We start from the raw sequence: 25,881 nt of genomic DNA, 5'->3' as shown, positions 1-25,881 counted from the left end.
CAGGGAGGTAGAGGCACTCCAGGGAACATGCCAACATTAGCATAAGGAGCCATCAGCTTGGCCAGATAAAGCAGGTAGGCAGCCGGAAGGAGCTGGCATGAAGTAAAGTAGGGCAACAGGAGGCAGGATGCTAGTCTCAGCTTTGGTCACAGAGCCCAGACATCTAAGTGGTAATTGACAGGATCAGGACTGTATCAGGTGCAAATATTTAGAAATTTACCCCATAGGCAAAGGGTTGTAGAAGCTGCCACTATACACAGTGCACTGTGCATGGCCTTCCAGGGGCAGCCTATACACCTCTGCTTCTATTCTACTTACCTTAAACAAAAGCCAAGTTTTCCATTCTATGTCCCCTGTGCTTTCCATATCTTATATTAGCTCATCAGCTCTAGAACTCACCTGTTAACTTATGGTTATAGATGAGGCCCAGAGGGATTCCAGAATGTGCCTGGGTAGTGAGGACTAACACAGAAGACTATAGCAAAAACCCTACAAGATGTAGAATCCCATGTCTGTTTTTGAAATTTTCTTTGTTTATTCCCCTTTCTGCCATGTTGCCACTCCCTGTCTGGGGAAGTCAGCCCCAGAAGCCACACTATCACTGCCACACAGAGATCTAGATGCAAGGAGTGCTTGAGCGCTTGCAGAGAAGAGGAGAAAGTCAGTTAGCAGAGCATGGACACCATTAAAATAGCAGTATAAGCTCAGGGCTAAACTGCCAAAGAGCTTGAGCTTGTATTCTAGTCCACAGAGCCAACGGGAAGGCTGGGCATGCTGGCTCCAAACATTATTCCTGTCTCCTCTTTCTGGACCTCTCAGAGTCCTGCCGTAGAATATATAATTACATTGGCTTAGAAGAGTTAGATTTCAGAGAAATCTGGCAGGAAAAAAGTAGGTATCAATTTCTTTTAAAACTTCTAAAATCGCTCCAACTGTCTTGTTCATGGCTACCCACAATTCATAGCATGCCACCTTACTCTTGCCTTCCTGTTTCCTTCTGCTGTCCTTACCAAACATCAGAGAATGAAAATTCTGGGTCTGTTACTTTCCAGAAAAGGGCATAGGCTTGCTGAATTATAAGGCTCAGCATTTGGCAAAGAAGGTAACTTTTCATAGCTCACCATGTCTAGCAGAAGAAATTTTGTTTTGTTATATCAGGTGGTTTTTAGTAAAGGCCCTGCTCTACCTTACCCAAAACAGTTGAAACACCTATCAAATACCAACAAGCAGCTCTCCAAGAACCATGTAGGATTTATAAACAGAGAAGCATGCAGATAATACCTTTATGTAGAATCTTCTGACTTTGAGCCACTGATTGTATGCAGAGGTTAAAAGAAGTGGGTTTGTGGAAACACTGTCAGGAGAGCATTGGGGCAGCCTCTGTGGTTTTGGAAGCCACTCAGCAGTAAGCGACAGGTGTGGCACTGAGGAATGCCAATGTAAGATGAGCCTCAGGGCTTGCCAGGAATCCTGTTTAATTTGAGGTAGGAGATCATAAGTAGATCAGAGGAGGAAGTGGTCTGTCATCCTTTCAGCCTGGGAAAATCAGTGTCAAAAGTGTGAGGGTCCCATCCTTAGTTTCTTTGTATTTCTTCCAGTGGGGAATATACCCTTAAAATTTGGCTCTTGGAATTTGAACCTGGTGGAGTCACTGGACTCCTTCATCCAAAGCTGGGGACTTGAAAGAGTGTGAAACAGGAGGCTTCGAGGGACCTTTCAGAACTTCAAAGCTAGGCAGAGCATTTGGGGACAGAGATGGTCAATTCCTAAGTCCTTCTACAGTTCTAAGTCCCTTTTTTCTGTTGATGCCAGAGAGTCCCAGAAACAAGTCCCTTACCAAGGTTCTTCTGAACTCTGGGTTCAGCATGCACACACATATTCAAACACAAGAATGTACACCACATATACACACAGAATTGGAGATGAAAGGAGAGGAGGAGATAGAGGAGGAGTTGGGGAAGAAGGAGGGGGAGGAAGAAGAGGCTTTGAAGAAATCAATTTATCCTTTCTGTGTAAGAAAAAAATGTCTGGATTGGGTGACTTCTGGGGTCCCTTATTGGCTTGTGATTCTGAGTCTGGCATGCTTCTCTAATTCCTGGGAAGCAGGCAGAGGCAGCCTTGACCTGCTCCTGCTCTTCCTGAGCAGAGTGTGGTTTGCCAGGAGTAACACAGCTGCTGCGCTTGACTCGGAGCCTCTGTACCCACAAGCTAACCTGAGTCAGATGGCAGACTGTTGTATGAGAAGCTTGTGAAGCAAGCCCCTGCTCTGCTCAGCCTACCTCTTAGGCCATGTGTCAGCATTAGCAGGTAGTATTAGAGGCAACCAAATGTAGGGGAGCAGTTGAGCCTTGCAGAGTTTCCCAGAAAAAAGAGTTTCACCCATTTTGGTCAATTCTGAAAACAGACCACTTCTTTTTTTCTCCTTTTAATTGATTCTTGTTTAAAAATAATTAGGAACCATCTATAATCTCAGTTGAAATAGTAAAGTAAGAAACTATCCTGGAGAATTTGAGGGGGAAAAAAAAAAGATCTTGTCCTTCTGTACATTCTGGCTAAGATGTATGGCAGTGGTTAAAAAGCTCATTAAACTAACAACCTGAAGTTGGGGGTAGGTGGGAAGAGTGTGTGGGTGGAGTTAGCGGGAAGAGTTGGGGGGTGAATCATGAAAATACATTATACACAATCCCCCCCAAATTAATAATACAATATTAAAATACAATTGAGCTTAGAATTCCTCTGACCCAGTCCTCTTGCAGTGTGGGGCTCAAGGGAGTTGAGTGGTCCACTAGCCAGCATCTGGGGCTACCCCACAGCTGTCAGCAGGTAGAGCCTGCTCAGTATTTCTCTGTATAGAATCTCTTGAGTACAACTATTTTCCTGCCATCCTCTGGGGTAGGCACAGACTCAAAGATGATAGCTATCCTGTGTGAGTTGGTCATGTAGGGAGTCTGGAGGACCCAGGTCGCCTTGCCACCTTCTAGATTCAAAAGTGATTAGATATTGAGATATGCAAACATGACTGGAAGCCATCAACGGTTGGGCCATCACAAACTAGGAAGAAGGAATGTCCTGCTCTCAGTTCTGATAGCTCTTGGGTTACTTTTGATGATTTGGTTTGTTGCTCTAGACTTAGGCTTTTCAGACTGGCTGGGAGAATGGCCTGCTTTCTCAGGTCTAGGCCGGTGACTCCTTGCTGAGGTCCTGTGAACTACAGCCAATGACTTCTGGCTGACAAAGCAGGGTTGTCTCTGGTAAGTGTTTATGTTGCACTTCAGAGCTGCAGAGTTCTTTCTCTGAGTTATTTCTTCTCTCAGTGTCACAACTGAAGAAACTGAAGCCCGCAGAGGCAGCACCTGACTGGCCTAGGTCAGCTGTCAAGTTAGTGGCAAAGCCGATATGGAGTTTCTGGGTTATTTCTTACCCCGTGATTCATGCAGCTTCTCGCAACGATGCTATTCGCCCCTCACCAATTTCTTTCCAAATTTAGATGGAGTCTTTTAGAGTGAGCTGTAGGTTTTCCTGGGTCAGGCTGCAATCCGTTCCTGGTGAGCAGACAGCCATAGGTAAGTGGGGGAACTCTATCTCAGGTGACCCCATTATAGAATTTGTCCTCCATCAGTGTGAATATGGTATGGGAGCAGAGGGTTGGGGGTGAGACCTTCTTGAGTGAGATGTGGGGAAGGATCAGCAGTGTTCTGGATTATTAAAGGTACAGGAAGCAGAGGTATAAGAGGCAGAGTGAGGATTCTCCCAACAACTTATTCTGTTACTTAAAGAGGAGTGTTAAATAAATGGAACTAAACGAACATTCAGTTTTGCTTCTACAAGTTGAGAGGTTTTGGCTACCTCTACAGACTCCGCTAGTGACACAAGGGTGTTATCTTGCCAGTAAGGCAGAGAGACTTTGGTGAAAATATTGAAAACTTTTCCTATAGAAATGCCACAAATCTTACCATCTGGTATTTTATCTACTTCCCTTCATTTAGATTAATTTTTTTCTACATGACTCAGTGTCCCTTTACTTAAATCGCCTCTGCAAAGTACAGATGTTGGATGGAGATTGGTGTCTGCCTATGCCTGTCTTTATGAAATATTCAAAAATAAAACCTCTCCTTTGCCCCCTCCTCCGAGTGTGCATTTAACCAAGAGGATGAATGGCTGTAATTCGAGTCTCTGATAACCCTCCTTCCTAAACATTCGAACAGCCTTTCGGCTAGTGCTAAGTGTTTGTTGTAGAACTAGCAATGCGTGTGAAACAGGAAGCATCTCTGTGCTGGATAGGATGCTCAGAGTCACCCTCCACTCTCTCAGGGAACGCTCTTCAGCTGACTGAAGCAGGGAAGCTGAGCCAATCAGAGGCCGCTTTCCTAGCTCTGTCACCAGTCTGTGCTTGAGGAAGGCTTTTGCTTTTTATGCTCTGTATTGGAGAGGCAGATAAAATGCCAGGTCTGCAGGTCTCTGGGGATAACCTCGCCCTGTATGATGTGAATGAATAACATCTTGCCTGGTAAATCCACACGAATTGATAAGGCAGCGCAGTTCTTTCAAAGAGGCCTTTTATTTTTTTTTTTCAAGCTCTAGCTGTGGTTTCTGCAGCAATTTTGTTTTTGCCTTAAGAGAGGTGCTGTGGATTATCAGACCTCCATGTATGACAATTTGTACCTGCATGGAGTTGAAGACTCGGAGGCTGTAAGTATTTCATAGATAGCCGGGTCCCTCTCTCCTCCTCTTCCTCCTCCCACTCCCCCCTCCTATTTCTTAGGCAACGCAAGAAACATGGAGCTGAAAGCCAACAGCATTGGGGTGCTTGCTGGCAGCTGTGTATGCTCTGTGTAGTTTGTAGCTAACTGAAATTATTTATTGTCAAACAAAAGGGAAATTAACTTGATAGGGAAAGCATCTAAGAGAATAGGTTGTTGGGATTTCTCTGTGACCAGGGCCACGCTTGATTCCTGAGGGGTAACTGCCCCTTTTAGACTGGCTTAAACTATGCAGAAAGTGCTGTTTTTCCAGTAAGCAGGGTTCATAGGAAAGACTTATTCTTTATATAATAACGTTGTTTGTTGAGCTAGCATGAATGGAAGGTCCTCAGCTATAGCTGTGTTATTATGTGCTTACTGGCCAGACAAACAGTGTGGTTTCTGCTGCTTCTTTGTTAAGGAAATCAGATGCGAAGGGTCATGCACACAATACTCCGATGCCGAGGCGGTAGGTGGTGTCCCTCTACCCTGCCCTGGAAGACCGAAGTGAACTCATGTGTGCTTGGTATTACAACACTGGACTCCTGCCCCTGATAGCTCAGCCTCCTGCAATGTTTTACCATATGGATGAAATGATTTTCTGCAATCCCTGGATTTGTAGCATAGTATGCTATACAGTTTACACAGAAGTTAAAGGTGATGGCTGGATTCTTCATTTTTTTTTACTCTTGCTGGGGGCAGCACCTGTTTCTGCATCACTTACGTAGACACCTTGCAAGGAAAGATGCTGAAGGGTTGCCCATGGGACATACTGTGGGGCGTCTGAATTTTATGAGTGTAATGCTGTGCATGTTACCACATTCAAAACAGAAATGTGTTATATAAGGGTCTTTGGCTAAATCACCCAATAAACAGATTATAACAGAAAAAAAAAGGGAACCCTATGGCATATGTCAGTATAGATGTATGCATCATAACTGCTGTCCATGAAAGATAGCTGCCCTTGGGTCTCAGAAGGCTTAGCTTCTGTGTTAGCTGTAACTCTAACTCTTCTGTGAACTCGCTCTGTGTTTCGCCCAGCGTGCTTCAGGTGACTAGACTGTCAAGTCTTTGCAAGGGGCTGTAGTCAGTGATGTTGGGGGTTGAAGTCACGAAGGCCTGCTCTGGCAGGTAGGATTGAGGGATGACAGAGACTACAGGGGTTCAGTCAAGCAGCTTCACAGCTGGGCTCTTCAGGAGGCCTGGCTATTTTCTTACACTCTGTCTCCCTCCACACTCAGTTATGAAACATCTGATTCCTTGGTGAGTTGTAAGTTTTATTTCTGACCATGATTTTAAACTTGGGCAGTGTTGCTTCGAAGTGGATTGGAGTTTTGCTGTGTCTCTTTCCAGAAATGCTTTTAGAAGCCAGCTGCCACAAGCAGCAGAGTCGCCTAGGAACTAATGTGAGCAGCTCCTTGTTCTCTAGAACTGTGTAAATTTCAGATGCACCAGGTCAGGGGGGGGAGCATTCTAAGTACAGAAACATTTGTCTTTCCTTTTGGTCCAGCCTCTTAGGACAGCAGATTTTTCTGTAGGGTGGGAAGTGAAGAGTGTAGTGTGGCCTGACTTGCGGACTAGAGCTGATGGCGTGTAGGGCTAGGTACTGCAGTGCTGTGTTCCCAGTGACTCAGTGGTGGCCAGCAGGCTGAGCTCCTGGGGCTGTGTAAATCCACGGAGGTGAGGAAGTGGGCAGAACTGAGGAGTGATCTGGGGTGGGATGGGAACAGTGGGTACATAAAGCAGAGGGGAAGACGGAGATGTTCGGAGGGCTGACCTGACCCTGAATGCTCATTCGAGTTTATTTGTTTTTATAAGGAAGAATAATGTGATGTGTTACCCGAGATGGTGTGAACAGAGCTTCAAGCCAATGGAGACGACTAGGCCTAAATAGCTGAGCCGGTGGAGTGCCAGATAAAGCCACACCTGGAGTGCCACATCCCCAGCAGTCTCTCTCAGTGCCAATGCATTGATGGCTGTAAGTGTGGGGTTTGCCCAGATCAAAGCAGAGCTCTTGGAACAGGTCTGCTGGATAGGTGTGTGGAGAGGCTTCATTTAGGTGGCCAGCTGCAACCCGAGGATGAACAGGCATCAGAGCTCAGAATGGTGTGTCCTCTGGGGGGCTGGGGAGCCCCTACCACACTGTGCTACTGCAGATCTTGTGGGGTGTATGGAGCTCAGCCTATCAGACATGCTTCCCATCAGTGTGTCCATGTAGTGAGACTGTTAACAGGTCATTTTGCCTACTGACAGATGTTTTACCCTAAGGATAAAGCCTTGATATACACTGTCAGCACGTCTTGGCTCCATGGTCTAAGAGAGATTTCAGCATTGTGGTGGGTTTTTGTTTGTTTGTTTTTTTGAGTCTGGCCCACAGATAGCTATAGATAGTAGCCTTGTAGGGCCCTAGGTTGAAGCCTGAAGCAGGTAGCCTCTGTCTCTCACGATACGTGTAAGAAAGTACAGAGAAGCTCACCAGAATGGCTTAGTAAGCACATATCAGGTTCTTTAGTCCTGAGGTGTCTGTTTGGACAGGTCTGATAACTTCTGCTGGCGTTACGAGGCAGGCAGCGAAGGACCAGGACCATCCCTAAGTAAAGAAAATGCAAACGCTCACCCAGTGGCCCCCAGCAAGGCCTTTCATCAGAGTAGGGGAGTTCACATAGACTGTCATGTTACTGCACATTTTTGGTTTTTTTCTGAGGATGAAAACCAGGGGCTTATGCATTCTAGGCAAGGACTCTATCACTGAGCTACATTCACGGTCCACATTACTTTGTGAGTCACCTTAACATGGATAATGCAGTACACACCTGAGACGTGTCTATGCAGACACTGGGCCACTTACAGTGGGTTGTGTACACAAGCTGCCATTGGCTTCTATGTAAGTGTTACCCAGCACCCCACCACTTTTACTGCTCCAATCTATCTTAATACAGGTCCTGGTGGCTTATTATACAAATAATAAGTTTTTTTAAAGATAAATTAATAAGGAGACTCAAAAAAGCAGAAAAAGTTGCCTGAGACCCACTACTCTCCAATAGTCAATGCTTATCGTAACATGCTACTTTTGGCTGTCAACACATTTCCTTGTAATAGATTGTCTTCAGCCTGCTGCTATGTTACATCCTGGTCTGTTAAGTGTTGACCTCACCTGACTAAATATCAAGTACACTGACACTGGCCTGTGCAGAGAGTGCTTTGCACAGCCATGTAGAATTCTGAATGACTGAAAGGAAATTTAGATGCTCCAGAGTAGTTCCCAATGTGCAGCCAGGGCTAGCCATACATAGTCGCTGGTTTCATGTTCCTAAGCTCTTCCATTTCCAAATGCCCAAGTTTAAAAGCATCTTAAGGGAGAAACTTGGTCATTTTCGGTGAGAAAGACAATCAGGTCTTAATTCAAAGCATTTATTACCCAGGAAAATACAGTCTTTAAATATTGAAAGAAAACATAAAGTGGTTATCAATACCATTAGAGATAGTGGTGAGTGATAAAGGGGAAGAAAATTGTACCAATTATAATGTATATGTTTTGTTTGAATGCATATATAAAAGTGTGTGTTTAAATGTCTATGTATTATATACCATTCTAAGGATAACTGTATATTAATTTTTGAAGCTATTTGTTTCCAATAAGCTGTCTAATTATGTTTGTCTAAGTGTCTGTGTACCCACATGTGCATTAGTGCATTACCCACGTGCGCATATGTACTGTACAGTCTGGTGCATCATGCACATTACTATGTAGCTATGCATCATGCTTTGTTAACTGATGGTTGATACTAAGTGGCAGATTTCTAGCACAGAAGTTTGGAGAAGGGAAGTTACTAGCTGCCTTGGATGTGAACAGAGGCACCCAGGAGGATTGAAAAGCCACACTCTATGACAGCGTGAAAGAGTTCCAGTTTAAAGTTGTTTCCTATGAAGATGTGTCCTTGTGCTTCTTCAGGAGGAAGATAAACTTCAGACGGAGGGTTGATGTGGCTAAGGGCCTTTAGAAAAATGTCCTAGAGATATTCAAGTTTGGATTTCTCCTGGAAACAAGCAGACCAAAGGCCTTTATGCTTCTAGGGCAGAGAGTCTTGATAGTCCATTCCCAGAGTATGAAAACTGGTCTGTAAGGGAGTCTGAAGATGGGGATTTTGGCATCCATAGCTAGAGAAGTAAATTGAGTGCTTATGGTTTGTATGAGAGATCTCACTGAGAGAGATGTAGGTGTTTTACTCAGCTGAGCTATTGTGGTAGTAAGCCAGGATCTGAGAAGTAAATGATGCACACACCTTTTCTTCAATCAAATTCCTATAAATTCTAAAATATGTATAGCAATGATTTCCATATTAAATTATGATGATGCTAAGAGAGAAATTCCTTAAATTTGACCACAGGCCATGAGTTTGCCCCTCCTGCCGCTTTCTCCATTTTGGGGTGAGAGATGAGAGTGTGACCCTCAGTCATCACATCAGCCCAGTGCAGGTGCTTCTGTATTCTTTCCTGACAGCATTTCTCCTCTTTAGGTTATAAATGGCTCACAGTAAGCTAGTTTTACATTGAACGACGGAAGTGCCTGTGGGAACAACTCAAGGCATTTGTTTTGACTCACGGTTTCAGAGGGTTCTTGGGCTCATGTGTTTGGGTAGAACATCATTGTGGCAGCAATGTGTGGCAGAGGAACATCTTCATCTCATGCTAGATAAGAGACAGAGAAAAAAGGAAGACAGGGAGGGCCCAGGGTATGGTTTCTGTGACCTACTTCCTTCAACTAGGTCTAATTTCCTTCCTTTTACTACTTCTTGATCATACCATTATACTATGAATCCATGAAGACATGACTCCATTAGTTAGATAAGAGTCCTGAGAATCCAGCCACTTTCCCAAAGTCTATCATCTGGCAAAGAAGTCCCTTGAGGGATCTTGTTCACAGTGCAGCACAATTGAGTCCAGAGTTTTATAGTACCATGACTCCAGTTGTATGTCCTCAGTAAATGCCATATCACTTCGTGGAACTTATATCTGTGTGACGCTCAGTAGAAAGTCAGCAGCAACTATGTAAACTGATCATAAGGTAAAGGGCCCACAGGATTCCTTTGCCTCAGCCTTTCTTTCCAATGATCTTATTACTGGCTTGATAGTCCTCGCCATTCTGTTCTTCATCTCTTCTTTAACACTTCTCCAGGTGAGCAACTGAAAGAGAAATAGCGGGCATAACTACACTGGTTATTATTTTCCATCTTGTCTTGCCTCTCCCATTTGTCATTTCAAACAATAGTCATATCATAATTTCACTCATGTATCAGTGGAGCTAAGTTGAAAATTAGACCCAGCAAACTCTACAGAGCTGTATCCTTAAAAACTAGGCAGGCTTTGATGCTGTTAGCATGTTGGAACAAGCCACAGGAGCTGTGAAAACAGCAATTTTTACAGCCACCTTACAATAGCCCCTTTTTACTTGAGAAATTTTTATGCAACCCTAGGTATATAAATACATAAAAATAGACACACAAGTTAAGAACTTAACTGATAATAAATCATAAAGAAATGTATTTTCAAACTGTTTTGGGCTGACAAGATGGCTCAGCAGGTAAAAATGCTTGGTGTATAAGCCTAATGATCTAAGTCCAATCGTCATAAACCAGATAAAGATAGATTGAGAGAAGTGGTCCCACAAAGTTGCCCTGTGCCCCCCAGATGTCTGCACATGCATAATCATGCACTTATGATAAAAAATCAGAATGTCTTAAAGCAATTCCTTTGCTATACATATAATTTCACCATCTAGTAAAGACAAATTCAAATTTGCATGAATATACTTGTTTAATCCTTACTTTTTTTCAGTTCCTGTCTTTTTGTTAACCATTACCTGTCTTCCAGTTTGTTGAAGCAGTTAAGTCAGACAACACTTGCCACAGTGATGTCTGTCAAAGTGACTGGCCATGAAATCTCCGGCACCACTTTCATCAGAAGGAGACTCTCAACAAAGGCAACTAATTTTGCATTTTTATCCACCTTACAGTCTTTCAGCACAGCAAACTTAGCCTTTTTTCCTATGCTTATTCTTCCTGGGAAGGAAAGACTTCTTTTCTCAGCACCACCATGAAGTCTCAGCCCAGGAGGAGGGGTGGAATCTCTGTGAATGCTGAGGTTAGACCAAGGATGGCATCTTCCCACTGCTTACTAGCAGGGAGCAGCCTCTGCTGACCAGGAGTTAATTCCCTCCTTAACCTGGATCTTAATTTTTACATTTTCTATAGCATCCGAGGGTTCAGTCTCAAGGGAGATTACCTATCTTTTCCATAAGGGTCTTTATGATAAACTACATCCTGATATCAGTTTCTGCTGTTTAGTTTTATATAAAGAATTAAGATGGGCATGATAGCACATACCTTCAATCTCAGCATTCTGGATGCAGAAGCAGGCGAATCTCTGTGAGTTCAAGACCAGCCCTGCCTACATTGTAAGTTCCAGGACAGCCAGGGCTACATAGAAAAATTCTTTTTCAAACAAACCAACAAGCATTCATCAAGGGAAGGAAGGAAGGAAGGGAGAAAGGAAGGGAGGGAGGGAGGGAGGGAGAGAAGAAGGAAAGAAGGAAGGAAGGAAGGAAGGAAGGAAGGAAAGGAGAAACACACTTTTTTTTTGCATGCATAGATGGCTCAGTGGTTGAAAACATTGGCTGCTCTCCCAGAGGACCAGGGTTTGATTCAGCACTCACATGGTAGCTCCTGTCTGTGTCTGACTCTAGTTCTGGGGGATCTAATGCTCTCTTATGGCCTTTGCAGGCATCAGATACTCATGTGGTACAGAGACATACATGCAGGTAAAATAACCATACACATAAAACAATGCACAAAACAATTAAATTTTAGGGGAATATACAGAGGCACAGTACCAAATGCCAGAAGTATATTGAGCACCATTTCAGAAGTTGTTGGAAATCCCAAGACAAAATCTATGTGAAAAATTTTTAATGAAACTCATTAGCAACTTCACATTAGCAATTACAAAAGTAAAACATTCTAGCACTATGCTACTGATCAAAACCTTCCATGCTGAGGAATAATAGAAAAACACTCTCAAAAGTCTGGTTTCTGTAATTAGACCATTATTCTCTCATTGGAGGGGGGACTTCATATAGACTGTCAAAACCTGCAGGTTCTAACCCGCAGCTGTTTGGAGTCCGTGTTGAGGTATTGTGATGTCGAGTGGCATGGCGGTGGTGTGAGATGCTGGGTCAGTATGAAATGCTGGGTCCGAGGCCACATTCAAATTGCATCATGCAGAGGGGAGTGTGCTGTCAGAACCATCATCCATTCTTTACATGTTAGATGCTGAAACTTTTGGTTATATGTGTTTAGAAACTTGTGCCAGGTTTTTGTTTTGTTTTTGTTTTTGCGGGGGTGGGGGATGGCCTAGCCTCACACTGGATTGCAACCCACAGCTGCCAAACCGATGCAGTTGACGAAATGTGCCTTACATATAGAAGACAGGGCCCCAGAGGCCACAGCTGAATGGGCAGACGCAAGACAGTTTACAGTTCGTATAAAGTAATGGCAGCAGATAGGGAGTTGTAGATGTTTATAGCCTGGGCTTTGAACCATTTAAGACGCTGAAGACTGTGAGGCTGAGGGAAAACTCAACTGCTATTTTTACAGCACATATTGGTTTATATTGGTTTATAGAAAGAAGGGAGCTTAGCATTGGTGAGTGCTAAGACTAGAACTTGCTCTCACTCCGTATTTATCTGGTCTTTGAATATCAGTGTGTGGTTTTAGTTGTTGGCTTAGATATTTATCCACTGTCAGTATTTCACATGTCCAGCATTTTGTTTTTGTTTTTTTATCTGTTGAAGAAGTATTTAAAAGGTTTACACTTAAAGCAGGATGTCTTGAACATGTATAGTAGCTCCTGCATGTAGTTCCAGGTCTCAGAAGGCCGAGGCAAAGAACTATTGTGTGTTCAAGGCAGGTTTGGATTACTTCAGAAGTCGGAGGCCAGCCTAGGCTCTAAAGAGAGACCATTAAGAGTAAAACAAAGTACAAAACAAATGGGAACATTTTGGATTTTCTTTTGTGTTCCTGGGAACTGAAATGAAGGCTGTACCCCAATGTGAATATCGGGAACCCCTGTCAGGAGCCTGTGGTTTAGACTCTGATTTTGTCTTTCAATAATTCCTATTAGATCTAAATCTTACTTTTCCTCTCAGCTTGAGCATCATTTGGAAAAAGATTTGATCTTCAGTGTCACTGCTCTCATTAGCATTGTTGAACTTTTGATGAATGATATGGCTGTAGCTTAAAGTGTTTCTCAGAATTTTTAAGTCTTCATAAAACTTAATTTCTTTTATACTGAACATAGGTGTAAACTATGAAAAGTAATATTTTCTTTTTAATTTTTTGCTTTATAGCATAAGACAGTAATGTAGTCTAATAATGCTGTGACTGAGGGGGGAGCCTCAGTCCCAGAGTGCCTGGGATTGAGTCTAACTCACCACTTCTTCTAACTCCCCTGAGTATCTTTCTTTCTTTCTCATTTCTTCTTATTTTTAAAATATGCTATAGTTTGATTATATTCTTTCTCTTCCCCAGACTCGTCTCAGATCCTCTGTACCTCTCTATCCACCCAACTTCATGTTCTTTCTCTCTCTCTCAAAACAGGAAAATCCAAATAAAACAAAATATAATAAAATAATACAAAGCATAACAAAAAGCACACATATGCAGATGCACATGCACACACACACGCACACACACACACACACACACACACACACACACACACACACACACACATAAAACATTCAGTCTGTTGGTCAAGATGGTCAAGCACTTCTGGGGCCTGTCAAGGAGTGTGGCCAGTTCACCCAGTGACACTCCACTGAAGAAAACCCTTTTCCCCCTTTCCTAGCAAATACCAGTGGAAGATAACATCTTAACTAAGAACCACAGGGCACCCTGTGTCCACTTCCCTTTCTCCATGCTGGGACTTTGTCTGACTTGAACCTGTGTAAATCTTGTGTGAGCTGTCACATGCTTTGTGAGTTCGTATGCATATCAGAACAGTTATGTCTAGAAGATGCTGTTTCTCTGGAGTCAGCCACACCTCTGGCTCGTACAGTCTTTCTGCCTTCTTTCCAAATAGCTCCCTGGGTCCTTGGGGAGTGGGGGCTGATAAAGGCAAATCCGGGTATGTTTCTTAAGCTTTCTGTGCCTCGATCTCCTTGTCTCTGTAGCATAAACAATAATGAAACTGGTTATCTTGGTGGTTCCAAAAATTGTTATTTAGTATACATATATATTTAATATATATATATAGTCCTTCAAATGAATATATATATTCTGATTTGGGGAACTAAGTATGCCCCTTACCACACAAGTTCCTACCAAGAACCTTGGTTTATTTCTAACACTCTTGAATAATGTTTTTATGGTGATTCACCCAAAATCCTATAGAATATATTTATTTCTATTTCTCTATGTCTACGTGTATGTCCCCACCAAATGTCATATTCTGTGTAAAGTGATCTATATAAAGCTAGCAGTAACACAGAACCATATTCAGGGTGATAATAGAAACGGATAGGTAGAAGTCATGGCTCTTCTGAGATCTTACAGTTAACTCAAGTCTTGTTTTGGAAAAGGAGATCAGAGAGTCCTTGAGAGAATATGAGGGTTTGGAAGTCTTGGCCTTGGCCTATTACGAGTGGCGACTTTGGACAGGCACCTTTATCTTCTTCCTAGTCCTCAATTTCTCTTGGATAAATGAAGTTTTGATTAGATAGTTTCTAAGATTTTTTTCTGCATCCAGAATTATGTTCTGTTTGTGGATAAGCATTTCTTCCTTTGGGATACAAATGACACTGTGTGCTATTTGCTTTCTGAAATGATCAATTACCATGGCATTATGTACACACTGAGTAAGGTGTCAGTGTGTGGGCCTTAATTCTGCATATTTGGCTTTTTTCAGGATCTTTAAAAGAAGCAAGTGTGTGTGGTACACGTGTAGGGAAAGACTGTGCTTTGTGAAGGCAAATGTTTTATGTAAGACTTTAACTCCAGATTCCAACAAAAATGCTCCTCGATGGGTTTGCTCTCCTTTCCCGTGTCATACTTCCTCAGCTGCCTGAGCTGGCAATGTGTGAGCGTCAGACCTGGGGTGGCACACTGAGTCATCTTTCCTACCAACAAAGGTGTCCAATCTGTACATTAAGAGTGTAGGCATACACAGTGTTAGAATAACCATTTTGTGATTGATATGACTCTCAGCATCAATAGTGTGTATATATATATATATATATGCATATATATATACATATATATATATTACAGCTAACATATATATGTATATATATATATATAATTTTTAGAAAATTTTTGAGTTTGGGTTTCAAATCCTTAGTGCTGAGATTACAGGTATGCAAAACCATTATCTAAGAATATTTTCAAATATTTTTTTCTCTGTAACTTTTGTTCCATTCATCATTATTGTTATTGTTTGGGATGTTCTGAGACCAATAACCAACTAAATACAAGACCCCAGAAGTGTAGTAAGTTCTAGGAGACATTGATTCTTTTTAAGAATCAGTTATTCCTTTTAAAAGTAACTGTACCCAAAGGCTATAAAAATGCAAGTGAAATTCTTGACTTGAGGACAGTCTCCAGAATATTCCCTTAAATCACATTTGAATAAAGTAAAAATTGGAACAAATATTAATCACCTATGCTGATAGGGAAATATGGGGAGTATTGTGTTAAAGTAGTAAGTGAGTAAACGTATTGGTCTCTTAGTCTTGCCAAACACTCATTATTGATAGCTTGATGCCATCCGGTTTCAATGGATGCCTCAGAGATTAATGTCTTAGTGCCTATTTGATTCAAAGGCTCTATTGATTCAAGTGATGGGATTAAGAACTTATTTTTCATATTTTCAAACCATCTGGCCACGGTATTGGAATTAGGATGAACTTGATAAGGTCAGATGACAAGGAACATTTTAATCATCATGATGCACAGGTGCTTTGTGAAGTACTGGGAGATTGCAAAGTTAGCACACAGCAATACAGGACGGAACATTTTAATCATCATGATGCACAGGTGCTTTGTGAAGTACTGGGAGATTGCAAAGTTAGCACACAGCAATACAGGACTATAGCTGCACAGGCCAAAGAGACTCTGGATGTGTCAGGTTTCACAAGAGAATTCCTCTGATGATCAAATTTCACCATTAGTCAACTGAAAACTGAAAGCATATTACATAAACCACAATGCATAGTCTTTTATAAAATGATGAGTTTTTATTTACATGTCTATCTGTGTACCTCCAGAAGTTTATGTGCACCATGTGTTTGCAGGTATCTGAGAAGGCCAGAGGATGTCCTATGCCTTGGAAATGAAGTTCCAAGCAGTTGTGAAGCATCTGCTGTGGGTGCTAGGAACTACAAGAGCAGCCATGATTTTAACCACAGAACCACCTCTCCAGATCCATAATGCATGTTTTTTAAAAGATCTATTTATTTATTTTATGCATGAGTACACTGTCGCTCTCTTCAGACACACCAGAAGAGGGCATCAGATCCCATTACAGATGGTTGTGAGCCACCATGTGGTTGCTGGAAATTGAACTCAGGACCTCTGGATGAGCATCCAGTGCTCTAAACTGCTGAGCCATCTCTCCAGCCTCCATTATGCATGTATTTTTAGGTTATCAGTTGTAAATCTCTTCTCTCATTTTAACATTTATGAAGAATATGCTATATTTTATTGATTCTTATACATATTTTGTCATGTTTAACATATCTAAGAGCCATATCCTAAAACTAATAATGCATCATAGTTTTACTGGCAGTGTTTTTAAATACCATTGTACATAATCTAATACTGAATTTTAAAATACATCTTCAAGTCAGTGAAATGTAATACTTTTGGAAAAGTTAGATAATATAAAACCGGGCAGTGAGAGCAATAACTCTCTCTCAGAACCTCCTTGCCTGTTCCCTCCCTACTGACCATGATCACTAATTCACTAAGGTTTTTGCTTAACCACCCTCCAGGAAAAGAAGTTCTTCAGTCCTTTTCCTAATGCACTGACAGACATGGGAATGTAGAAAAATACTCTTAAATATATACATGTCTCACACGCATAATAAAAAATACAAATAATATCAAAATAAGTCTTATCCTATTATGACACCTAAAAGAGTATACCACAGATAATTTGTATGCCAGTTGGCTCTTTTTCGTAACATACTGGCTGTGGTTGTGTCATGGGAAAAACCCAGTTCTTTTTGTTGATATCACAAAACACCATTTATGGGATGCAGAGTTTATCTTGACTTACAGTTCCAGAGGGAGAGTCCATAATGTGGCTGGGGAGTTGGAAGCCAGATCAGGAAGCTGAAAGATCATGTTTCCATCCATACACAGGAAACAGAGAGAGCAAGCTGGAAGGAGGATGAGATTGAATTCTCCAAGCCTGTTCCCCTCCCCACCTCCCCAGTGGTGTACTTCCTAAAGGTTCCACAACCTTCCCATACAGTGCTCCTAGCCAGGGGCCAAGTATTCAAATATGGGAGTCGATGGGGTATATTTCTTATCCAAATTCCTACAACCACTGATAAAGATTTGAAAGAGTTTTCATTCAACTACCCTACAGAGAAAGGCTGACTTTTAACATTTTTTTCTATGAATATTTTTGTATACCGGGAAACATTTCTCCAGAATATTTCTGTAGATAGAATTCCTAGATAAAATGATTAACAAAATTTAAGATTTATTTATATTTGTGAATATTATAAGATGGTCTTATATTTAAATAAATTCTTTACTGCTCGAGAGAAACACCGAATTAGCTCAAAGCATTCAATCTGAAATATAAAACTGTAAGACATTTCTTGATAATAGCTTTGCTTCTGGGAGCATAGGAAGCACTCCCCTACTCTGTTGTAATAATTTGTTGCTAGTTTTTCAACAAAAATTGCAAAAATTGCCCCAATCCTCAGCCTCGTTTTTGTAGTTAAAAACCCCAAGACCCAGAGTGGTTAGATAACCTTTCTCAGAGTGGCTCAGAAGTTGTTTCAAATGGAGCTAGAACTTTCCTTGCATATCCTTCTAGGACAACATTCTTTTATGTGATGCCAAATTCTGAGGGCCAGTAATATTTAAAGATCCAGACAACTCCCGAAAGGTGCCTGCATCATATATTTATATGGTGTTTGACAATGGATTTCCTGAACAGAGAACATATTGCTCTCAGACCCAATATTAGACCTTTACTTGCTTAGAGATCAAATTTGCTACCCAGTTTCTTTCAAGGCTTTGTTTCATGTTGCTCTGTAATGAAGTTTGAAGTGAAGAGTTGATGATGGATTAAAATGATAATATCTCCATAAAACATAAGCGAAATAAAATGTCAGTGCTGGAGAACCTTGGAAAGAGGTTTGGGAGTTTAGGGAAATACTCAAATTTGTGTGCAGGTCGTGTTGAGAGTTGCAAGTTAGTGCTACATTTGGCCTTAGCTGAGAAGATTCAAGGTCCATTTTGTTCTTTGTCTTTATCATTTGCAATTCATGTCCATGAGCTTCCAACTCAAAAAAACCACTTGCATGATTCAGTAGCAATATTTTTAAAAGGCAAATGGACATCGATATTTGTCAAAAGCACAGAGAATTGCAAGATATGTGATAGGAGGTGATACTACCAGAAGGAAAAAAAAATAGTGTGCCCAAATTAGAATAACTTGAAAGGATTTAATGAAATGTAAAGCATATAGGGAAACTATAGGAGACCATGCTGGCAACCCACAGTGGTCACTACTCCTAGACCCAACAGCAGATGGAAGACCCTGGAAGGACTGAGTTTTGTTCAGAAAGCTCCTTAGGGAAGTACACAGCTTTTTCTGTTAAAGGTATCACCCTGAGGGTACCTGCCTGGGAGCATTTCCCAGAATGGAAGCCAGAAATGGTACTACTTTCTCTTGAAGTCTGGTTTCTGTTGGTCAAAGTACCTACCGGAGGCCACACTGCAGAGTTTGTAGGTCAGCTGTACTGGGCAAGAGCAGACTGGAGAAGTGTAGGAGGTGACATGGAGAGGCAAGATGAGGTTGTTTTTGTCTGAGTGTATATTCAAATGAGTAGATGAAAGCACAGTTTGAAGGTACTCCCAAAACACACCTCTGAAGGTGTGACTGAGGCTATGAAGGACTTGGTGCTGGTAATTTTCCATTAAGACGTGTTTTCTGTTTCATTATGTGGACATAGTTTTCCCTGCAGATAGTTTATCTGAGTCTTAATTCTTATGCTAATGAAGCCTTGGGATACTTCATTAGCAGGGGTGGTGGGGGGGTGGGACTCAGCAATAGGGAAAAACTAAAGGTTTGTGAGGAAACTTTGGAAGGAAAGCTTAGAGGGGGTTATGGTTTGGATGAAGCTTCAGGGAAGTGCTTAGAGTTAGATGAGATCAGGTCCTGAGGGACTGGTTGCAAGGACAGCAGCAGAAGCTATCTAAGAAATGGACAGGCGACCTGAGCTAGCACTGTATTCTCACAAGGTGGTGTGGTTTGTGATCCAAGGCAGCATTAGCTCCGTAGACGCCAATGTGAACTCACATCTTCAGACTCTGACTTGATTAAGTGTCTTCTTTGTGAATTACCCAGTCTGTGGTTTTCTGTTACTCCAGTGGAAAACAGATTAACCATGCCTTTAATACACAGAAGTCTCTATAGATAATGAAAGGCCACAGAAAAGCACACAGGAGCCTGAGTTGGGCTCCTTAGGACCCCTAAATATTGTTGTTCAGTGGTTGAGGTAACATGAGACACAGAGAGGCTTTGTAAGTGCAGGGTTAGAATGTGAGCATCTGCAGAGCTGGCAACGGTATTCTTTGAAAGAGATGATGTAATGACCAAGTTGGGTAGACATAGAGGGGCAGCAGTTTACTTTAGTGTTGAGAACAGAACTTGAGTGGAAACCATCAGAAGATCATGGGAAATACTTACTCAGAGGCCAGGCTTTACCACTTTTAGCAAAGCCATACAGACTCTATATGTGTCTGTTACAAAATCTATTCTGATTGGTAGTTGCTTGCATAGCAGACTAAACCATGAAATTCCATGGAGATGTGCACATATGACTTGAACATATTTCTGAGCCTGTATTATTCTCTAACTGGAAGTTTTAGGAGTTCTGTTTCTTTCGAGTAAACAAGTTAAACCAGTGCTATTCAGGGAGGTCGGTTTAGAAGGCAGATAGCTATAACAGACCTTTTGTTCCCTGTTGTTAGGGCTTCTGAAATGTGGCGGGGAGTAGACCCTTACATTGACTGGGTGCTTACTCTTACATTGATCAGGAGTCCTGAGTGTAGAAGGAGCCCTGGTCCTGGACGGGTGGATTAGCTGGCCTAGGATAGAGATGTATGACCCATCTGTACCTGAAGCACAAGGTGGTATCCTTGGTGATGCTCATCAGAGCTGTTCCCCAGGGAACAGATCACTGTGGTGGTACCCATGTACCCACATAAGCATGTACCTCATCTCTTCCACAAACACAATTTTTAGGTAAAGAGGACTCAGAGTAGAATTTTCTGCTGGTCTTGGCAGTTTCTGCAGGGTTAGAGCCAGGTGGTTCTCACTGGGAAGAGCTGGCACAAGCTAAGAGAACTCTGTCAGTGGCCACAGTAAAGCGTCTGTTCCAGAGATACAGAACCAAATGGTTGTCAAGAATCTTCACTGGGAATCATTTTGGTAAGGTTTTAATATCCAGGTATTTACTCCTGTATGTGTGTTTGGTCGTGGGTGGAGACACTTGACTGAGAGGTAGCAAATAAGCCTCTAAATAACTGCACGAGGGACTGAAGACTTGGCTCAGCATCTATAAGTACTGCTACTCTTGTAGAGGGCTCAGACTTGGTTCCCAGCACCTGTGTAGTAGCTCATGACTACCTGTAACTCCCATTCCAGGACATCGGACTCTCCCTCTTCTGTCTTCCTTTGGCTACTGTGCACACATGATGGACACAAACTCACACATGTACCCATAAAAACAAATAATTAAATATTTGTATGGAGGTGTCTTAAAGCTAAGCCAGCCTCACATATTATTAGAACATCACTTGAATATTTTCATTTTCAAAATTTATGTACTTAAAATAATTATTTTCTTTTTAAGTTATTTTTTGAGGTTAGCCTACAATGGCAATTTCATACATATATATGTACTCTTAAATCATTTTATTTTTAATTCTGTCTACGTATTTGTGCATATACACATGAGTGGCAGTGCTTGTAGGAGCATCCTATCCCCTGGAGCTAGGATTATAAGTATATCCTAGCTGTATGATCTAGCTGCCTGACTTGGATGCTAGGAAATGAACTTCAGTCCTTTGCAAGAACAATGCATTCTCTTAATGGCTGAGCCATCTCTCTCCAATGCAGTTATATACTGTTTGTTAAAGATTGGTCCTTTCCCCTCTCCTTCTCTCTCTCCTCCTCCCTCCCTCCATTCCCCCCATCCCCTCTTGACTTATCTCTGAGACAGGGTTTGACCATGTATCCCTTGCTGGCCTAGAACTTGCTATGTGGAAGAGGCTGTCCTCTAACAGAAGTCTGCTTGCCTCTGCCTCCTAGACCTGGGAATTAAAGGCACGGGCCACCACACCTGTTCAAAGTTGATTTCTCATGTTATTTTTGTAGCTTCAATTTTGAAGTTATTACTAGTGCAGAGCACAGTGTTATAATGAGGGTGATGTAGACCTTGTTAAAACTACTGTATTTTAAATTGTGTGTGCACCTAACTTCTTGTGTCAGAGCTACAGCATAAGGTGTGGAGTACTTTAACTCTTGGAAGTTTATTAGGATTGAGCAGTACATTGATAAATACATGAGTTTAGCTCGGTTTTAAATAGTACTGGGAATACATGTAGCTCAAATGCATTTGCTGATACCTACTTCTAAGTTTAATTGCATGAATTCTCCTTAAAACGTTAAGAGAAGCAGAGGAGAAGCAGAGAGGAATGATAGAGAGGGGGAGGGAGATTCAAATAAGATTCAAATAAGGCGGAAAGAGGACAGGGAAATGCATAGCCTAGATTTTGTGAGTGTTTTGATTCATATCCCTTCGACTAAAACATATTCTGGCTGTGAGCTGTGCAGCTCGTCGCTCAGTTTTCATCCGAGTGTTGCATTTGCATCGAGAAGCCGGCTTTCCAAATGCCAGCCAGCAGCCCGCTCAAGGATGGCGAATGCGCCTAACTTAGCAACTGGATTACAAAGGTGGCCTGAGGAGGCTGTGGAGAGGGCGTATCAGGCACCTTGCTCTAGATGCCTCTCGAGAATTTTGTCAGCTGTGGTTAGTTAACCTGCCTTTCAAGTGTATATGAGTTTTCAGTTCCTGAGAACTTGCAAAGATGTCCTAAGCAAAAAGCCCCACCCCCACGTATTAAATGGAAGCGGTTTGAGTCTCCAGATTGCTTTCCTGCAGTTGGGGAGACTCTTCAGCAGGCTGTAATGATATCATTCCTCCACAGGTATAAGACATATCTGTTATCTTTTAAACAAGGGTAAATGTTACATGACCTCTGAGGTTCTCCAGAGACAAGAGGGTCAGTGGACAGTGGAACTGTTTCTTCAGTCTTTAAGGGCTTGGGTCAGTTCTCTATCACTGTCGCAGAATCCATGAGATAATCAACAGGCTCTTGAAGAAGCCTTATTTTGAGTTACAGGTTTAGACAGTCTAGTCTGTGATTAGCAGACTCATTGCTTATTGTTGACAGAGGTGACAGATAGCAATGTTCACCTGACAGGCAGAAAGCAAAGAAGGAGGAAGATTCCAGGGCATGCTCCTGATGACCGTAAGGTCCTTTTACAAGATGTCCCATGCCCCTCTGGTAGCAGCACCTTGGGGCTGGCCTTATGGGCTTTAGAGAGTGAGAATTCAGCAGCCATAATGTACCAACCATGAGTTACTGGAATTTTCTACTGTCTTGAGGTTAGGTTCGGTACTGGTAGATGGTTTTCTTCATCTACAGATAAGTAACCTGCATCTTCATCTACTGCTAAGTGATAGCAAGTGCTGGTGAAAATGTGGAGGAAGGAACTCTTCCCACTGGTGGGGAGGTAAACTAGTGCAGTCATTATGGAGACAATATGGAGACTCTTCAAAAACAAAAAATAGATTCACCATACGGTCTTACTAATTTAGTATGTATTTCAAGGAAATTAATTCAGCATACCACAGAGATACCTGTACATAGTCATGTTTATTCACAAAAGCTAAGATGAAATCAGTGTAGGTGCCCATCAACAGAGCAATGAATTTAAAAAAAAAAAGTGGCCTATACGCATAGTAGAGTATTATCCAGTCACAAAGAACAATGAAACCCCAGCATTTGCAGCAAAATGGATGGAACTCTGTAGGACATTATTTTAGTGTATTATCATGCATTACAAGCTAGATTCAAAAAGACAAGCAATATGTATTCCTTTTCATGAGTAGACGCTAGCAAAGTGCTAGGTGTAGCCGTCAAAATGTGATCAGTAAAGGTTAAAGTGGGGAGCTGAGGGGACAGAGGGTTGGTGACCAGCAGATGCCGTGTGCATGAGTGAAAAGGTTGCACTGAACTCCAGGGTTGACAACAGTCTTTATAAGAAACCATCCAGCCTCTGGTTTGAAAGGGCCCCGCCCCCTTTTAAAGAAGATGAAGACTGTTGAGTTTTACCACGAAAGCAGCAGGATTCCCAACATTCAGCATTTAAGGAAAGCGGTGGGACCCCATACCCACGTCTCAGCTTCAGTGACTATGGGCTCCTTCACATTATTTGGCCCACTTAACGGACAACCTGAAGCCAAGCATGCTCTTCTGCTCGTCCACTGCTAATTTTCCAGCTTCGTTTCCAATGTCTGCTTTGTGAGCTGGTCAGGTGAGCCATCACCGCTGGACTCCTGCAGCCTTGATCACAAGCCGATATCAGAGGCTGTTGTGTTTCTGCTTTTCCATCCAGTTCTTGAAAGGTGTGGACTACTACCTACTGACAAAACCTGTTCCCACTTCCTCCCAGCTCTTCGAGTCTTTCTGAGCAGAGGAGCTGACTCTCATCCTCCAAATTCACCTCCTGAGCATAAGAGTCCCATCAGCCACAGCGCTCAGATAAGTTTTCATTTGAGTGCATCTAGCTGCGCTGGGTCTGTAAGGGATAACCCTGTTTTCAGAGAATCTTAAGAAGCCGGTTTTAGGTTCCCAGGCTTGTTAGTAAAAGAATTTAAAAACAGACTGAGAAGCTAAGGACAATTTATTGAAGTGTGAGAGAACAAGAGGGCAGGCAAGGTATAAATCTTGACAGCTGCCTTAAGGCAAAGGGCAGAGAAGAGAAAGCAAAGCCATGCCTTTTAATGCCAGGATCTGAGGCAGCCAGCAAGTTCTGCAATGGAGTTTGGCAAGCATCTGCATGGCAGAAGTGGAGTGGCTTAAATGTCCAGAGAATTAAGCGAGAAGGCTCAGGCAGTCAGGGAAAGCATACCCAGGTTTTAGCTACTTTCCAAAAGAAAGAGCTAGAAGGAAGGAAAAAGCAGTATGTGCCATAGTGTCCTATGCAAGCGGCTGCAAGCCACCAAGATCTGGTTTTGGGGGACCACCCACAGCACTCTTCCGCTAAACATACTTAGGGAGAAATGAGTGGCAATGGGTGATTGGGAGATAGTGAGAAACTTATTTTCTTATTTTATTTTATTAGCAGTCCTGGAGCCTGAACCTAGAGCTTCATGCATTGTGGCAGGTGTTCTAGCACTGCGCTGCAGCTACAGCCTTGTGAAGCTGGGCAGTGGGATGAGTTTCTGTGCATTGAGAGGACAAAAGGAAGGGCTCAGGCAAGGAGGCCTGTTAGAAAGCTGTGGAAATAGCCCAGATCAGAGATGATGGAGCTGAGCTAGGTCAGCGTTAGGTGGAAACAGAGGAAGAAGTGATTGGGACCTGTGTGGGATGTCGGGTCATCTGGCTGGTGGCCCGTTGGCTTAGAAAGGAAGAGGTACTCTGCATTTGGCTTAAGTGACTGACAGATAGTCATGCTGATGAGGCTGGGATGTTGGCCATCTTTTTTGATGTCTTCTGGACTGATCCAGTGAGTGCTGGTCAGGAGCCAGGTCAACTTTGGAGGCTGCAGCCCTTCAGCTGTTGATTTTGACTCCTGGCTGAGAAAGTTACTGATTCTACCAAGGTCCTGTGTAAGCAGGAACTTGCTTAGGGATAATGCAGTTCAGCTACATAGTTTCTGGGCCCTACCTCTATCTTCATAAACCCTACTATGTAATATTTAGAAACTGTAGAGGGTGCTTGTCACATGTTCTTATGTTGTATGTTTTTCTGTTGGGTTTAGACATAACATTTACCCATAACATTCCCCCATATCTTAATTTTCATAGATGACTTTCTAGCCATTAATTTTGCATATTCACTGATACATGTAAAAAAAAAAATACAGGTCCCCAGCCATGTAAGCTTGGTGATCACTACTATACTCTATATCTCTTTCTCAAAACAGTAGACAGCAAACCACAGTAGTAGTGTAATCTCAGCAACACCGTTTCTATCAGGAAATATTTCTTGAAGAACGAGTGCTCAGCAGAATGTAGTTGGGGAGATGCTGGGGCGATGGGGTTCCTCACCCAGAACCATATGTCTGCTGCAAGTCATCTCAGGGTCTTAATGGGTTCATTATTTGGTATCAGGCTCTCTCTCAGGACTTTGGTTCAATTAGTCAAGGTGGCTTAGGACTAGCAAACCTGGCAGATACTAAAGGGTGGCTGAGAGATTCTGGGTGAGGTTATTGGGAGCTTTTACAAAGAGCTTCCTTCTTTCTTGGGTGCCTGTGTGTGGTCACATTTGAAGCAGTGAACATTTGGGAAGCAGGAATGTCTGTCTTACTTGTCTCCTTTCCCTTGCTTACCTTTGCACTGTATGCTTGTCCTGATTCAGGCATTCAATAAGTGGTTGCTTAGAATGAATGGAAATCCAGTAACTTTAATTCCTCCAGGAATCAAGAGGAATCTAGGGAAATGCTCAGAAATGATTTCATGTTAGGTGGTTGTCAGGGACTCCCAAGGGACACTCATTCAGCCTTGGCCACCTATTTTCTTTTTCTTCTTCTTTTTTTTTTTTTTTTT

At 42.3% G+C, this 25,881-nt stretch overlaps 1 protein-coding gene across 5 annotated transcripts in view; it reads left to right on the top strand.

Moving 5' to 3' along the window:
* Cacnb4 (calcium voltage-gated channel auxiliary subunit beta 4) overlaps positions 1 to 25,881 on the top strand; it is a 267,899-nt gene that overhangs the window by 127,807 nt on the left and 114,211 nt on the right. The window contains exons 1-2 of one of the 5 annotated variants that reach the window (XM_031370260.1): positions 4,386 to 4,689; positions 6,558 to 6,717. The exons of 3 other annotated variants lie outside the window; for them this stretch is intronic. In XM_031370260.1, coding sequence (XP_031226120.1) covers positions 6,712 to 6,717 — 6 coding nt within the window. In that variant the 5' untranslated portion in view covers positions 4,386 to 4,689; positions 6,558 to 6,711. Of the gene's footprint in view, positions 1 to 4,385; positions 4,690 to 6,557; positions 6,718 to 25,881 lie in introns of those variants that run through there. One more of the 5 variants, XM_031370259.1, reaches the window with a different exon arrangement.

Source organism: Mastomys coucha, unplaced genomic scaffold, assembly GCF_008632895.1.
Source record: "Mastomys coucha isolate ucsf_1 unplaced genomic scaffold, UCSF_Mcou_1 pScaffold15, whole genome shotgun sequence".
NCBI lineage: Eukaryota > Metazoa > Chordata > Mammalia > Rodentia > Muridae > Mastomys > Mastomys coucha.
Note: the sequence above shows the minus strand (reverse complement) of the source record. Positions and strands in the feature narration are given on the sequence as shown.